Source organism: Panthera tigris, chromosome D1, assembly GCF_018350195.1.
Source record: "Panthera tigris isolate Pti1 chromosome D1, P.tigris_Pti1_mat1.1, whole genome shotgun sequence".
NCBI classification, from domain to species: Eukaryota; Metazoa; Chordata; class Mammalia; order Carnivora; family Felidae; genus Panthera; species Panthera tigris.
Window position 1 is genome coordinate 1379993 of NC_056669.1, and position 17952 is coordinate 1397944.

At 46.7% G+C, this 17952-nt stretch overlaps 1 protein-coding gene across 1 annotated transcript; it reads right to left on the reverse strand.

Annotated features, from left to right (window-relative positions):
* Positions 1–1588: 1588 nt before the first annotated feature.
* On the reverse strand, positions 1589–16929 carry LOC102951453 (interstitial collagenase-like). Its single transcript, XM_015534785.2, is given in 12 exon segments — positions 1589–1872; positions 1999–2025; positions 10561–10659; positions 10825–10929; positions 11514–11675; positions 12178–12299; positions 13714–13831; positions 14207–14362; positions 15362–15487; positions 15935–16085; positions 16179–16421; positions 16831–16929. Coding segments are annotated over 12 exon segments (1692 nt in total).
* Between the last annotated feature and the right edge of the window lie 1023 nt (positions 16930–17952).

A 17952-nucleotide genomic window follows, 5' to 3' on the forward strand; every position in this document is an offset into this window, starting at 1 on the left:
TCCCCCACGTCAAGGTCCTCAACCTTATTCACACCTGTGAAGTCTGCTCAGCCACGTAAGCAAACGTGTTCACAGATTTCAGGGATTAGGCATCCTGGAATTCGGGCGTTTGGGGGCTCTTGTCCGCCTCCCGCAGGCCATCATTTTCAACGGGAACATTTTCAGCGGGAGGCGGTTAGTAACTGTGTGGGGTGATTGCGCCTGGGGATCTGTGGGTTGGCCTGGGGTTTGAGGAGATTATGTCCTAAAATCCCAGGACCACCTGCATCCACCCCGGTCCTCAGTTTGACTTTGGATAGGAAGACTGTGCCACGTAAATGTCTACTGGACACCCGTTATAGGCCAGGGGTTGTCCTCAGAGCCTTTGCAAAGTCACTTTCATGTAAACAGGTTAAGCGAGTGATTCAAGGTCACCCAGCTAACAGGTAAATGGAGTTGGGGGCCCAGGTTTGGTTTTATAACGCCCCCTCCGAAGCTATTTCTGTTGGAGCTCAGCGAAGTCACGGACCAGAGTTGACCTGTCATCTCAGGATTGTTTAAATGGTGTACTGAGGTCCCCACGGGGACCTTCCCCACGGGGACCTTCTGGCTCTTCCTTGTCCCCAGTTCTGCGAGTGTGATTGCCTAGGGCAAGGGGGTGGAGCCCGAACTGAAGAGCCTGGTGTCCTCACAGGCGGCCAGTCTCTCTTTTGCAGGTGGGGCCAAGGTCTGGAGGCCTGGGTTTGACCTTTCGCCACCCCCCACCTCCATTCACCTGACCTTGGACAGGTTCCTCAGTCTCTGCGCCTCGGTTTCACATCCCTGATGAGCCACTTATTGCCGCGGGGTCCCATCCCGAAGCCTGGGTCTCCTCAGTGGTGCCCCCCTGGCCGGAACTCTGTAAAGACTCCAGGCAGGTGCAGGTGTGACGGGAGGCGCTCAGCCCACTGCCCGGCACCCGGAGCGAGAGTGACCGTTTTCTGTCAGTCGTGTGAGAGACGATCTCCCAGGACAGCCGTGCGTCCTAGAGGCAGCAGATGGAAAGCAGGTCATAAACTGAAGTTCACAGGACTCACAAAAAATCGTTGAAAATATTCTAGTAATACAGGACCACACACGTTTCTGTGAAAAGCAATTTCAAACACTCCTAAGCACGACAGATCAGTGTGATCCTCCTAAGCCTCCACTAGAGGTGACGGCTGTCATCGCGTTGTTCTCTCCACACAGGGAGTTTTCTGTGTGTTCGTGGCACATACGGGAGCTTGCCATGAGTTACGGGAGAAGCTTCCAGGACTCCGGTGTATCCAGTGTAAAATGCCAGACACCCCGGAGCTGGGCTCGTGGAAGCCATGGAAACCTGGATGCCGGACACCAGTACCCCCTGGTGTGGCTGGAGCTGGTCACGCCCGTGCGAGGCCAGGAGAGGGCGCCCAGAGTCCACTCGGGCAGTCCCTGAATGGGAACGTAAGCACAGACCGCCACCATCTCATTTGGGGAGGACGGGCCAGGCTCTGAACAAGGCAGGGTAGCTGGACGACTGGGCACTAGGGACTCAGCCAAAGCTCGTTCAAACGCAGTTTGCTGTGGGTGAGAACACAGAGCAGGGAATTCACGGAGCAGCCACGGAGTCCCGAAGCAGTTTTGTCCCTCGGGGACTGAAGAGCATCTTCTTGATGTCACGCTGCGGGTAGCAGTTGTACAAGGTCACTGAGAGGCCACACGTGGTCACGCAGTGGCCAGCACTCAGTGCCTGAACGTGCTTCACACAGGCTGTCCCCCCCAGCTGCCGGGCCAGGTCTCCGGGTGACGGGGTGGCCGGCACACAGGCTGTCCCCCCAGCTGCCAAGCCACGCAGCTTTCTCACCAAGAGCAGCTCAGCGAATGCAGTGGATGCTGGTTCACAGGTGGACCTCATATGCAGGTCCCCAGAGGCCCAGTGAGTCACAATTTGCTTTGGAAATGGTAAAAGGAAAACATTTTGTCCGTCAAATAACAGTTGAAGGCTTAGTAACTACCTACCACCAATAGGACAGGGCCCAGTAGAACCTGCGAGAAAAGAGATGTCTGTGAGGAGAACAGGACACCTACAAGTGCCTTCTGTCACGTGTGTCCCCTGCTGCCACCATGGTCTGAACCGCAGTCATCTCGTGCCCGGACACCCGGCTTCCTGCTTGTATTCTTGGTGCCTCGCGGCGTGTGTTCCAGCAGCAGTGAGCGTGCACTGCTTTGGTCAGCGTGCTCCTGGCTCCTGGCGTCCGGGTTCCAAGTCAAAGTCCTCACACCGGCCCACGGTGACCTGTCCGCTCGGCCCGTCTGCTGCCTCAGTTCCCACGCCTGGCTTCCTCGCTCAGCCGGAGCCACGCTGCCACGCGGCTCTCACGTGCACCAGGGTGCCTGTCCCCTCCTGGGGCGTCCCCCCTGGCTGGTGACCTGTGCCAAGCAAGCTCCCCCAGGCGATCAGTGCCCCGTTCCTGTGCTCCGAGTCTCCCCTCAAGGGACACCTGGTCTGTGAGTGCTGACCCTGTTGCTTGCGACGCTACGGGGATCGGCGGACCCCCGTGCCCAACACTCTTCCTTCGCTCGTCCTGCGTGCTCCCCCTTAACGTGTATCATCCTCCTACAGGCTTTCTTTTTAAATTACGTTGACTCTGTGTCTGTCTTCCCTGAGCAGAAGTGTGAACCCCATGAAGACAGCTCTCACTATGTTGCCAATGCCGCCGAAGCGCATAAAGCAGCATCCACATAGTAGGTGGTCAGTAAGGACTTTTTTCACTTAATATGATATAGAGGCTACTTGATATCATGACATTTGCTAGGAGGAAAATCCAGGCGATTGAAACCTGGGTACAATGTGTTTTCATATTCATAAAGAAAAACGTAAGCATCAAAATAGTACAAGTTTATGAGCCAAAATATTCACGGTGCTTAACATTGGGTGGTAACGTTATAAATGATTTATTTTTGGAATGTTTAGGGCTTTTAAAGTTTTCTTTCAATTTTTCTTTCTCCTCTTCCCCTCTCTTTTCCATTTTTTCCATTTTCTTATTTTCTGTTTTTTTTCTCCCCCTCAGGCCGTACTATCCTCACTAGTCTATGTTACTCCGTTTATTATTTTTATCACTGTTTTCTTCTTTACCCACACCACACCTAAAACACGCCCCCCCCCCCCCCATGGAATATTACTCAGATATAAAGAAGAATGAAGTTAGGGCATCTGGGTGGCTCAGACAGTTGAGCACCCGACTCTTGGTCTCACCTCAGGTCTTCATCTTAGGGTTGTGGGTTCCAGCCCCGGGACGGGCCCCACGTCGGGCTCTGCTGGGCGTAAAGCCTACCTAAAAAAAAAAAAAAAAAAAAAAAAAAAAAAGGAAAAAAAAGAAGAATGAAATGTCATTTGCAGCAGTGTGGATGGAGCTAGACAGGATTATTCTAAGTGAAGCCAGTCAGTCGGAGAAAGACAGATACCACGTGATTTCACTCGTACGCAGAATTTAAGAAACAAAACAGGCAAGCAAATGGAAGGAAATAAAAGAAACAGAGAGCCAGCTGAGACCCAGACTCTTAACTATAGAGAACAGACTTATGGTCACCAGAGGGGAGGTGGGGGGGGGTGGGGGAACAGGTGATGGGGATTAAGGGGGCACTTGCTGTGACGGGCACCGGGTGACGTGCAGAGTGTTGAGTCGCGTTCTGTGCACCCGAAACCAGTATTACACTGTGTTAACTAACTGGAATTTAAACACAAACTTAAAAAAGGATTTGCCACCGAACAAAAACCAAATACCTAATGTATTTAATATATATCCTCCCAGTTTCCTTCCAAAGGTTCATGTAAATTTGCACGTATCTCTTGAAAAGCATATGGCCCCGTTTTGTGTGTAAACTCTCTATTTTTATAAATGGCACTGGCCTTGGCTCTTCATTCTCACACTTGGCCTTCGAGTCAGTCCCTGCTGGTCTGGTGCTGTTTGGTGTGTGGCCCCCCACCGCTGCGTGGTATTCTGATATTTCGATCGCGTGCGGGGATGTGTCCCATCCCCCTGGTCAGCTCCCAGCAAAGGTCCCCAGGCCGCGGCTAGCTCCCTGTTGTCACCGACCCTGCTCTAACGGTCACCCTCCGACAATTCTCCTGCGGACCGTGATCGGAATGAACACCCAGCAGTGGAATCACTGGGGTTCGGGCAGAGTGGTGCCACCAGCTAGAATGAACATCTTTCCCCCGCCCCCCATGTTTGTACGAGCCCTTAGGATTACCAGAACTTCCAATTTCTGCATTTCGATGGGTAGAAATCTACAACCTGTCTACATTTCCTATTTTTCTGATTGCACAGTTGGATATGCCTTTACCTGCTCTTGGCTACCCGGGTATACGGTCGAAATTTTGATGTGGTCGAACCTATCAGCCCCACCCCATAGAGCTTCAGCGTTTTTGGTGTTGTTGGAGACCTTCTTCCCCACGTTAAGATGGCAAAAATTGCCTATCCTTTTTACAATTATTTTTAGAGTTTTGTCTTTCACGTTGAGATTTTAAATCCATTCGAAGTTTAATTTTGTACGTGGTTTATATCAGAGAGGATAGGCTAAATTATTCTAGGATTAGAAGCCCTGAATTCTTTAATGTCTCTCGAAGCAACAGAGGTTCGTCTCACACGTCCGCCATTGGTGGACACTGCCAATTCACTGTCCAGAACTAGTGATCTGACCCCAAAACACTGCAAATGGGCTGGAACGTGTAACCCTTCCCTGTGTCCAGCAGGAGAGGACCGGAAACACGTGGTGAAATGTATAAATCATGAACACCTGAGGAGAGATCTAACGCATCTGGGTTTTTTCCTGGATTCCATGCAGTCTTCTCCAGGGCATCGTATAATAATCCGTTGTTTTCCTTCGAGTTGGTGATGCTACCTCTGTCACACCAAGGATGTGTTTCTGGACTCATATTTGGTTCTGTTAGCTTCCTTCTATCTCTGCTTCTGTATCCATTCTGCGCCTGGCGACGCAGTGGTTTTGTAACATGTCTGGCGGGGGGGACTCTCTCTGTCTTTGCTTTTATTTCTTTGTAAACACTTCAAAATCAGTTTTTCAAGTTTCCTAAAGAATCCCATTGGGATTTAATTGAAGTTTCATTACACTTACAAATTAAGTTGGGGAAAATTGGTCATCTTTGGAGTAGTAGGTCATCGGCTTTTCTTTTTTTTTCTTTTCTCTCTCTCTCTCTCTCTCTTTTTTTTTAGCTTTTCTTGTTTTATCTTTAATAGGGGTCTGAAAAATTTATTTATTGAGGTCTTACTCTGTTTTTGCTAGATTACTTCCTAGATTTATAGATTTTCCTGTAGCTATCAGTATTTTATTTTCTATATTTTATCTACTTGTTTATTGTGAATGTGTAGGAGCATAAGTGATTTTGATGTGTTGATGTTATATTTGGGAACACTGAAAGGTCTGACCTGTCTGAGGAGTTTTGATCTTTTGGGCTTTTCTTTTCTTTTCTTTTTTTTTTTTTTAAATTTTTTTTTAACGTTTATTTATTTTTGAGACAGAGAGAGACAGAGCATGAACAGAGGAGGGGCAGAGAGAGAAGGAGACACAGAATCTGAAACAGGCTCCAGGCTCTGAGCTGTCAGCACAGAGTCCGACGCGGGGCTCGAACTCACGGACCGTGAGATCATGACCTGAGCCGAAGTCGGACGCTTAACCGACCAAGCCACCCACGTGCCCCTCTTTTGGGCTTTTCTGTGGAAGTGATCAAATGACCTGCTAATAATGGTAATTTGGACTCTTCCCTTTTGATCCTTAAAACTCATGTTATTTTTTTTCTTGTTTTTTTTTTTTCCTTGTCCTAATTGTCAGCCAGGTGTCCAAGACTATGTGGAATAAGCATCAATGATGTAGGCCGTTTTGTCTTATTTGCATTTATTTAATAGGACAATGAGTGAAGTGTGTCCGTATTTGCTGTGTGTGATAGTAGAATACACACTGTTTTCTCTGAAAGAGTTCATGTAATATTGGAGCCATCTGTTCCTTGAAATGAATTTTTGCACAAAAAAATCCATAGAACTATCTGGGCCAGTGTTTGGGGGAAGATTTGTAAATCACTATTTCTAATTATTTTAGTAGTTATCTAATGATTAAGACTTCTTTTTTCTGTTAGTTTCTTTTTGGTTTAAATATTTTTGAGATACTGACATACAGTGAAGGATACAAGTCTTAAGTGCATAATTCAGTGAATTTTACAAATGTACCTGCCCATGTAACCCACCCCCCCATGAAGAACTAGAACATTTCCATCGCCCTAGAAAGATCTCTATGGCCTTTCTCACCCGATCTGAATCCTTCCCCAGACTCAACCACTGTTCTTATTTCTTTCCCTACAGATTACTTTTCCTAATCAATAAGGTCATCCAAATGGAACCAAGCATATGTAGTCTTTGCCTGGAATAATAGTTTTTAGCTTCATCTGTGTGGTGGTGTATACTCGTAGATCATTTATACTCCTTTTTTATGGTATTGTACCACGTGAATATACTCTTTCCAGATTTGGGCTACATGCATAAGCTTCTACGAGCCTTCCCAAGCAAGCTTCTTGTAGGTTTGTGTTTTCATTTATCCCGGGAAAATATATTGAAGAGGTCATAAGGTAGGTAAATATTTAACTTTGTGAGTGACTTCCATATCGTAGGAAAGGTATAGATATTCTAGCTCCTCATTGAGTGTATTCAGTCATTCATATCAATAAGTTTAGTGGTTTTGTAGTAATGCCTTATAAGAATTTTATTTTCTTGATAACTAATGATGTTAAATACTTTTTTATGTGTTTATTGGCCATTTATATGTCTTCCTTTATGAAGAGTTTGATTTGATTAAGACTTCTGTGTATTTTTCAAAAACAAACTCAAAATGGATGAAAGAACTAAAGGTAAGACAGGAAGCCATTAAAATCCTAGAGGAGAAAGCAGACAAAAACCTCTTTGACCTTGGCCGCAGCAATTTGTTACATGACATGTCTCTGGAGGCAAGGGAAACAAAAGCAAAAATGAACTATTGGGACCTCATCAAGATAAAAAGCTTCTGCATGGTGAAGGAAACACTCAGCAAAACTAAAAGGCAACCAACGGAATGGGAGAAGGTATTTGTAAATGACATATCAGATAAAGGGTTAGTATCCAAAATCTATAAAGAACTTATCAAACTCAACACCCAAAAACAAATAATCCAATGAAGAAATGGGCAAAAGACATGAATAGACACTTTTCCAAAGAAGACATCCAGACGGCAAACAGACACATGAAAAGATGCTCAACATCACTCATCATCAGGGAAGTACAAATCGAAACCACCTCGCACCTAACATTAGATGTGAGTGGCTAACATTAACAACTCAGGCAACAACAGATGTTGGCGAGGATGCAGAGAAAGAGGACCTTTTTTGCACTGCTGGTGGGAATGCAAACTGGTGCAGCCACTCTGGAAAACAGTATGGAAGTTCCTCAAAAAACTAAAAATAGAACTACCCTATGACCCAGCAATTGCACCACTAGGTATTTATCCAAAGGATAAACATGTGCTGTTCTGAAGGGGCACATGCACCCCAATGTTTATAGCATCACTATCGACAATAGCTAAAGTATGGAAAGAGCCCAAATGTCCATCAACTGATGAATGGATAAAGAAGATGTGGTCTATATATACAATGGAGTATTACTCGGCAATCAAAAAGAATGAAATCTTGCCATTTGCAACAACGTGGATGGAACTAGAGGGGATTATGCTAAGTGAGATTAGTCAGAGAAAGACGAATATCATAGGACTTCATTCATATGAGGAATTTAAGATACAAAACACATGAACATAAGGGAAGGGAGCAAAAATAATATAAAAACAAGGAGGGGACAAAACATAAGAGACTCTTAAATACAGAGAACAAACTGAGGGTTGCTGGAGGGGTTGTGGGTGGGGGATGGGCTAAATGGGCAAAGGGCATTAAGGAGGACACTTGTCGGGATGGGCACTCAGTGTCATATGTAAGTGATGAATCACTGGATTCGATTCCTGAAATCATTATTGCACTATAGGCAATAATGATGTAAATTAAAAAAAAAAGACTTCTGTGTATTTTTACTTGGGTTGTCATTTTATTATTGCTTTGTAGGAACTTTTTATCTCTACTGGGTCCAAGTCCTTAGTCAGATGTAGGTATTAGAAACACACATTTCCCCTGTGATCTCGTATTTCCACGAAACTGTCAGTCTCCCTGGACCCTGTGGATGGTTTTAAGGCCTGGGTCCTGGCGTGTTCTCTGCGAGCTGGACCAAGATAGAATGGAAGCAGCTTGGGGCAGATGTTTGGTAAGACAGTCCGCACTCCACTGTTCTCATTTTTCTCATCCTCATCAGTGGGTCCCGCCCCACCAGGAACCGCTCAGAAATTCTGTGTCCGGCTCCGAGCATTTCTGGGAGCCGCTGCCGTGTCCGGGCTGGGGGGACGGGGAGCCGGGTCCTTCAGGAGCTGGTCAAGCTGACCCCACACCTTGTTACTGGCGTCCCGGCTCCGCTGGCATCCCGCCTCAATTCTGTATTAATTTGTTAATTTTTTGCGTGTACCTCCTTGGCTCCCGAATTATAACAATGACAAACATCAAACAGAAACTAACAATGGCCCCTGTCCTCACGAGCCTGCTTTGTAGAGGGCAGACAGGCAGTAAACACCAGATGTAAGGAGAGACTGAATTACAGAATATGCTAGAAGGTGACCACTGTAGAGTGGTGTAGGACAGTCAAGACTCCGCGTCTCTGTGGAGGGGTGGTGCACACTGTACTAGTGACAGAGGCAGCCAGCGATGGCCCCCTGAGAAGGACATTTGAGCAGAGTTGCAGGAGACGTGAAGGACTCAACTATGCAAGTATTTGGGGGAATCGTGGTGAAAAGGCACTGAGGTCCGAATACATGTCACACGCTCCACAAATAACAAAGAAGCCAGTGCAGCTGGAATGCAGCAACCAAGAGGGAGAACGCTAGACAACCAGGTGCAGAGAGAGCAGGCTTGGAGGGCCTTGTAGGGACCTGAGCCTTCGCTGAGCGTGAAATAGGGTCACTGCCCTGACCTCACCCCTCGTCTCTCGCTCGTCCTGCCCCTTCCAGGCCTGCCGTGCCTATGTGGGGTCCACAGCAACGCGTGAGAGAAGGGGCAGCAGTAGAACCCGCTTCCACAATCCCGCCCCCGCAAGGAGGCAGCTGTCCCTCACCCATCGCGGTGCTGTTTCCTCTTCCCATGCCGCTCAGGCTTTCTCCCCGCTTGCGTCTATTCTAGGATTCACCGGCCTCCCCTTACTTCTGCGCCCTTGATTCACAGGAAGGAGCCCGCAGGCGGCTTGCCATCTTGCCCAGAATTACTGAGCATGCATTTATTATCTTGGTAAACAGAAAAAGAAAATACTCAACCACAAACATTATACAAATAGTTCACTATAAAATCGAGGCACCTTGAGCACAGAGCAGCATCAGGAAACCTAAGAGAAATCGGTTGTAAGAGCAGAAGAGAGGATTTGCACGGTCTCGATTGTTTTTCAGCAGCAATCACTAGCCTCTGCAAAGTGTATCTGCATAATGTGACCCACCCAGAGTGCTCTGCACGGAACAGTCCCTGGAGGACAAGAGCCCTCAGGCTACTGTTCGGGGACCAGCTCCTAACCTGATGAAGATAGCTAGGATGATAGCGGAGAAGTCTAAGCAGCCCGCTCATGTTTCTGCAGTAAATTTGAGGCTATGTGCTGGCTTCAGGCTCTGGACTTTGTCACTGAGAAATTGGAGAGAAGTCACCTCAATAGGGCTGAGGGAATATACATAAACCTACCGAATCCAGGGCTCCCTCCGGGACCCCCAGCCAAAGCTCAGTAAATCCCTACCACTGTGATTATTTATTAAAAAGCTGCTCATTTTTATTCTTTCTTTTCTTTATATATATATTTCTAAGTAAGTTCTATGCCCAATGTGGGGCTTGAACTCACCACCCCGAGATCAAGAGTCACATGCTCTACCGACTGAGCCAGCCAGGCACTCCCAATCCCTTCCATTATTTGACCTAAGGCTTAGTTTATAATCAAAACCAGAGAGGTGGGTCAATAACCAGCCCCTTCCCCTCAGGTGATGCCTCCGCCAGGAGAAAGGAATGTGCTTGAAACTCTGTACATCCTGTCCTCCCACAAACTTCATGGTGAACTTGCCTAGCCTTAGAGACACAACATGTGAGAAGGTGTTATCTTGAGAAGCATAATTACTTAAAATATCATAGAATATTGACAAAAAGCTTTTCTGTAGGTAAACCTAGGGATGAGCTACAGCCATGAGACCCTCAGCACTCAGGTCAAGCTACGGTGTGGAAGTTCGTGAAGGAGTACAATCTCGTTAACCCAGACTATCTCCAGATCGAGGTTAAATCAGATTGTACTCATATGCCTGTGCCTCAGTATCACCGAGAGACAAGAATAAAATACTGAAATATCTGGGTCCTCAGGGAAACACCTCCCCTGGGCTCATCAGGGGTATTTTTTCTTTTCTCCTTTGTGATAGTCAATCATCATTTACTTCTGCAGTGGAACCAGCTGTTGGTTTTCAGGACAGTCAAAATTTGCTTGGTTTTAGGATCAAATTTGTACTGCCTTTTTCCACGAAAGAAATAGAAATCTTAGGAAGAAAATGAAAGGTAACAATCCTATGAGACAAATAGATGGTGATTTTACACATGAACTCTTGAAAAAAAATATCCATTTCCACACAGGCAATTTGCTTTCATATCTAAGGAACAGTACATTTGTCATTTCTATGGCCACGAAAGGGAGACATCTTTACCTCCATCTTGGAAGACAGCATCAACTTTTTTGCCAATTCTGGGAAGGTCTTGAGTTACCTCTTTGGGAAAACCCACATCCATGGACTGCGTGTTTTCATCATACCCGGTAAAAAAAAAATATTAGAAATTTCAGAATGTGTGATTAATAACAATAAGTAATACTCAGCATTAAGTATCAAGTCACTGTTCTGAGTGGTTTAAGTATACTGCTTCCTTAACTCTTCACAATAAATCTGAGAAGTGGGGGCTGCCTTCATTTTCATTTTGTAGAAAACCACCGCTGTAGACAGTTGTGAGTGGGTGCATTGCCAGCATGGAAATAATAGGTTTCAACTGGCAAGGGTCCCAGTTCAATAGGGTTATGGGAGACTGGAACAGACTAGAGCAGCATCAACCCTAAAATCTGATTCAAACTTTATCTCAGACTCCATTGTCTGCCCTATCAAGGAGAACTACCGTGGGAAAGAAGGTTCCTTTCTGTTCCCGCTTTCTATCGTCCTTTTCAACTCCATCCTACAGGTCCCTTGCCTCGCAAGGACAGACATGGCGTGACGATAACAGAGAGGCTTCCGAGTGACTCTTGGTCTAGCTGCGTCCATTCACCAAGGGAGGATGGAGGTTCTGCAGGGTTTGAGAATGATTTTTAAAAAGGCAACTCCTTCCGCTGAGTGATCTGCCTGTCTTTGCCGCCAATGCTCGCTGGCAACAAAGAAGTACGTCATCCCAGTCTCCTCCTCGTGAACGGCAGCATCGATTTTCTTCACCCTTTGGGGGAAGCCGAAGGAGCTGTAGATGTCCCTGGGATAGCCATACAGTGCCCGGTGCCCCTTGATGGCCCAGTATTTACCACCTGTCAACAGAAAAACCAAGCATGAAAACACTGTGCCCAGGGCTCTGAGGACAGTAGTCAGGCTTTCCCGCAGACACTCATTCACGAGAGGTGGATACAGGGTTTTATTCCCAAGTGTGGTGTCCCCGAGCCAGGCATTTGTCCAGGGTGCAGGCGGCTGGCTTCCCCAGATGCACAGGGGTCCTGCGGCCATGGCGTCTCCCCGGGAGGCCCCTCTCAGCTCCTGGCAAAGGACTTGGTATGTGCTCGCTTAGCATCTCCAGCACATCAGCGCATCAGTCATGATGCCGCAGTATGAGCACAAACACGCGACCTCCTCACAAGAAGGCAGCGTGAGACCTCGTGTGTATATAAACCCTCCTGTTTTCTCCACACACGTTAGATCTGTTTCAACATTCTTGACTTATGGAAATGGCCCCCTTAATTTTCAACAACCAACAAAAACCTGATGAAACATGTAACTCATAAGCCCATCAACCAAAAAAACCCCCGGAAGCTTTACCTTTAAAAAATAAAACTTCATCTCTTCTAGCAACTTCATAAGCAGCGTCTACTCCGTTACCTAAGTCAGAAATGACATCGGGATCCACTGTTTCGTAGAAGACACCTGTGCATAGGAAGAACCTGATTCAGAAGAGAGGAAAAGATTGTCAGCGCAGCAGCCTGGGTTGATGACCAGCTCTTCTCCCTGGACACGAGTCTGCCCCCCACATGCTGGGCCCTCTGCGTGCGGGATGTCTCATCTCACAGAGATCCTACATGCCAGCAGATGACACAGGCCGACCGACGAGGCTAAAGAAGGTGTGAGAGGCTCCGACCAAGCTTCTTCATCGTAGGGTTTTCCGGTTGGGAGTTTTGCCGCGTTTGTGTCACGTCCTGGGGACCAGGGTGACAGCTCAGCACAGGCTCCTACGTGGGCTGACGGGAGTGTTCTGAAGACCATAGACACCAAATGGAAGCATACAGTGAGCCACCAGCCTTGGGAAGGACCAGAGGGCTCATGTCCTGGAAAGAACCTTCCTCGTTAGCCTCCTAGCAGGCCCAGCTGCTGCTCGCAGTCCCTGGACCCACCACCAAGCCCCCTGCAGTGTCGGCACTGGCCCCCATCATCCCTCTCAGCTCTTGACATCCCCTGGACCTTCCTTTTCGGGCCCTAGACTACATTGCCCTCAGCGCGGTGTAGACATCTGATTTGAGCAGTGTTGCTCGGAAGAACCTATTTGTTCCTACTCACTAACACGTTTATCATCCCAGACAGCAGAAACGTGAAAGGAGTTTCACAGCTCAGGGGTTGGTGAAAGGAGTTGGAAGACGAGTTCCAGCTCCATTACTGACAAGCCTGTGATCTGTCTGTCTGCCTAACCCACAAGTTTGCCTGTGGGCCAGTGTGGAGTGGAAGCCTTATAATACCTTTGACTTTATGAATTTTCTGGTGATTGAATGACTTACCTATGATAAAAATTTGGTTTTCTTCTTTCTATTTTTGTTTAAGTAATTTCTACACCCAGCGTGGGGCTTAAACTCACAACCCTGAGGTCGAGAGTCGTATGCTCTTCTGGCTGAGCCAGCTAGGTGCCCCTTATCTGTGATAAAAATTTTCAAAGAATAAATCACTTCATGCAAATGCACTACTATTAAAATGACCAATTAAAATATATTGCTAAAGAAACAGAGACCGTTCAACAAAAATGTCAGAACAACTTAAAAGCATAAATCAGTATTAATGGTGATTTTTTTCTTTCTTTCTTCAATTCTTTCTTTCTTTCTTTTTTTCTTTCTCTCTTTAAAAATTTTTAATGTTTATTTATTTTTGAGAGAGAAAGAGAGAGAGAGAGAGAGAGCAAGCATGGGTGGAAGAGGGGCTGAGAGAGAGAGAGGGAGACACAGAATCCAAAGCAGGTTCCAGGCTCTGAGCTGTCAGCACAGAGCCCGACGTGGGGCTCAAACCCATGAGCTGTGAGATCATGACCTGAGCTGAAGTCCGATGCTTAACTGACTGAGCCACCCAGGAGCCCCTCTTTTTTTCTTTCTTTTTTACATGTTTTTAAAGAAGAATGATTCTGCACGAATTTTGGTGACAGCATCAAATGTTAACTTGCTATCACAGGCTTGTGGGATTGGCGGTTCTTTTGGCTGGATGGGATTTTTGGAAGGTCCTAAAAAAGAAATAGAAGTTCTGAAGTAAGTTAAGTTGGCATATTATGTTAACACAAAAACATTTAGAATGAAGCCTCTATTTTTATTATTTTAGAGAGACAGAGGGCGAGCGAACGAAAGAGCAAGCAGGGGAGGGGCGGAGAGAGAGAGAGAATCCCAAGCAGGCTCTACACTCGTCACAGAGCCCAACCCAGGGCTTGATCTCACCACCCTGAGATCATGACCTGAGCCACAATCAAGAGTCAGATGCTCAACTGACTGAGCCATCCAGTTGCCCCACAGAACAAAGGCTCTTTGTTAAAGGACGCAGCTGAAAGCTGTTTATTTGAAACCCACATCTAGTTGTTTGTCCAGCATTTTTACTTTGTGCTCACCATAGATGGCCTAGATGGCATCGATGTCCTTCGGAGACGGCAGGGCATCACCATAGTAGATGTATCTGGGGAACATCAAAGAGCCAATGTCATCACTATGGAGTAGTCCAAGGGAATGGCCCAACTCATATGCCGCCACATAATACAAGTTGTAGTCTAAAAAGACCAACAGAACATGTTTGCAATTACTGGAATGCACTTTTGAGGAACCCAAGAGGGAAATATAAACATCCAAACCTCAGAAGCTTTATTTTTGACTTTCTTTGCGCAGATTTGGTGTGTAGCTGGTGGTATGTCTGTGTGGGGTATACGTGTGTGTGTACGTTTCGTCAAAGAAAGAAGAATGTCTTAATAATTTTAGGTGGGCTGAGGAAAGTCTGAATTTCTGAGATTGGACTAGTATAATTCCCGGAAGAAACTCAACTGACAAAGAAAAATCCCACTGATTAATAACTATCATAAAATAAGGTAGAAAGTGTTATATTCTAGAGGAATAATAGGATTCTATTGAAATGTATTATTGTTTTCTGCTCCTAAATCTTATATTATCTTCTATGTCTACTTCTGAAAATTTAGATAACGTAGGAAAGCGCCAAGAAAAATCCTCCCAAATCACTTTACCAAAAATAACCATTTGGGTATGTAATAATATCTGTGACAGTGTGATTTAAAACATCCTAGCAACATTTTTAGAGTAACGTACTTTTGTGGGTAAAATGGTATTACTTGCAGAAATAATATTCCCTTATTTTAAATAAATGAGACCAGGGGTGCCTGGGTGGCTCAGCTGGTTAAGCGTACAACTTTGGCTCAGGTCATGATCTCACTGTTCCTGCGTTCGAGCCCTGCGTTGGCTCTGTGCTCACAGCTCAGGGCCTAGAGCCTGCTTCAGATTCTGTGTCTCCTTCTCTCTCTGCCCCATCCCCACTCATGCTCTGTCTCTCTCTGTCTTAAAAGTAAATAAAACATTTAAAAAAAATAAATGAGATCAAAGAGTTACCATTGGCTTTCTAACCAATTATAGTTTTAATAAAAGCTTATGTTTACTAAAGTATTTAAGGCTGATCACAAAGCTGGCCCACTTGACTAAAGGCATTCTTGTAGAGAAAACACTGACCCACAAAAGCGGGAAATAGGAAGAATTTGTGGACTCACTTCTGAAGTCATCAGTCCATGTTTTTTCCTCATCAAAATGAACACCTCCTCCCATGCCCCTTCCTGGTGGGAACACATGAGCAAGCGGGCTTCTGATTCTGCCAAAGTCGGACTTATCACCATGATCTGTGAAGAACAGGACAGCAGGGGCGTATCCCCGTTATTCCTGGCTTCCCCGGGAAAGGCGAGGGCGGTGACAAAGAGCCCAAAGCTATTCTTAAAAAAAAAAAAAATAATAATGTTTATTTATTTTTGAGACAAAGAGAGAAACAGAGTATGAGTGGGGATGGGGCAGAGAGAGAGGGAGACACAGAATCCAAAACAGGCTCTAGGCTCCGAGCTGTCAGCACAGAGCCCGACGCCGGGCTTGAACTCACGGACCGTGAGATCATGACCTGAGCCGAGGTCGGACGCTCAACCAATTGAGCCACCCAGGTGCCCCCCAAAGCTATTCTTGATCTTTGAAGCTTCCTTTCTTTGGCCCATGAAATCAACACCCCTCCACCCCCAGTGGAGAAGGCCTGCGAGCATCAGGAGGTAAAGTCCAGAATGGATTTGGGAGATAAGAAGGGCTTACCTCCCCAAAGGATAACATTATGTCTGCCTGACCCTCAGAGAGCTTGGTGAAGGTCAGGGGTGAGACATCACTCCAGAGTTGAAAACCTTTGTCAATGGCACAGTCCACCTCTGCTCTTGGCAGGTCTGGTGTGTAATTCTCAATCCTTCACGTGAAATAAAACAGAGACATGTCAGACCTCCTCTGTCATGGCTCTGATGGGGAATAGAGTCCTTGCTCTGGTGCCGGTTCTCATTAACTGTAGGTCAGGTGTGTATGTTCCCATCGAGGGTTCCCCTCAGTGAGGACATAGGGAGCCACGTCGGGCACCCCACACCAGCCCTGCTGCATCACGTGCAGGGTCTCAGCATCTGGCCGCCCAGTCACCTTCAGCCCAAAGAATTTCTGCATTTGCTTCAGCTTCTCAACCACTAAACCGCTGTTTCTCTGCCTTCCAGATTTGTTGGTTCCAGTCTTCAAGTTGTCGTACTTTTGTAGGTATTTCTGATAAGGAGGCAAATATCGAAACACGAAACGTGAAACCCTTCTCATTTACTTCCTGAAAATCTTCAGGATTTCACTGTGGGGATAGAGAAGTTCTTTTGTCTTGAAGATTTCGGGCAAAGAGGGGGGAAAAAACCTTTCTGCATCTGTGATGATTTCATAGCCTTTATGAGGCTTACCAATAAATAATAACACTGTGAAGTCAGTGTTAAGGTAGTCAGGGGTCTCTCTCTCTCTGTTTCCCTCTTCCAAAGAAATGTCTACAGATGTGTAAAGAGATGTTTCGTTTTGTTATGAGGGAATCTGTTTCAGAGAAAGTAGTTACCCCAGAATGAATCCCAGACTTGCTTGAGCTTCTAGACCTTGACCTTGGAAAACGTGAGGATGGCGTGTGGGAATCAGCATTTACCTGGACCATCGTGGCATCTCGCTCTCGTGTTTCAGCAGGCGCTGTGAAGACGTGAACCCCCACGCCCCAGAGCAGCAGCAGCAGGGGAAGCCTGGGCATGCTCACCTAGGTTGTCCTTCTCTGCGGAAGACCTCCGACGCCCCCCACCTCCTGCTGCTCCAGGGTGTTCGCCTTAGGGCTCCCCCTTTTGTAGGGTCCTTGCAGCCCCAGAAAAACAAAGGCCAGCTGATGCACATCTGCCCAGAAGAGCCGCATCCTCTTGATTTGCAACGGGTGGGCTCAACTTTCAAAAATCGTGACTTCAAGCGGGGTAACCTTTCATCTTTCCTTTTGTCTTTACAATCTTGTGATTATGATCGAACAGGACATCGACAGAGACACACTTCCCCCCACACAGTTCTCTCATTGGTTCCTTTGCAAGGACAGTTTGCAGTCACTCCCGCCGTGGGCCCTTCGGAGAGGACCCGCAAGTGTGGACTGGACGAAGGAGCTGAAGTTCACAGGTTCAATTATCTGCAGAAACACTTCCCTGGATGATGAGATTCAGTGTGTTTTACTCTCCTTGGGAGGAATAATTTTTTAAGAGACGCCAGTGAGAGTGCGAGCGGCTGCTGAGTGGGTGTTTCGAGGGAAGGTCACTTCGCTTCCGCGCTGTCTCCATGCTTTGTTCGTGTGCGGCCAGAAACGTCGCCTCGCGGGTGTGCCTTATGAAATAATCCGGAAGGTGTTCCGAGTTAGGGCACACCCTTGATGAGGGCGCCGCCCTCACACGAGCCGACCTTCTCTGGCAGGTGCGGCTCTTCTGAAGAAGAGCCTCGGCGGGGACGAGCCAGGACCTCACTTGTCTGCCCCCGCGTGGAGGTTTGAGATGTATGGGGATGCCCGGGGCATCTCTGTGGGCTCTTAGTCATGCTGCAATCCAGACTATGACTTCCCTAATGTGTGTTGATTTCCTGCCTTCAGATCCCTTTTCTGTGAATCAGGTTCTGATTATGAAACAGATTATGTTCTGTTTTGCTGAATTTGCCTCAATTTGGACAGAGGAATTTTCACATGATGCATTGTTGTCTTATTTGTCTAGGTTACTCATGCCTCTGTCCTAATTTACTATGAGGCCAACTA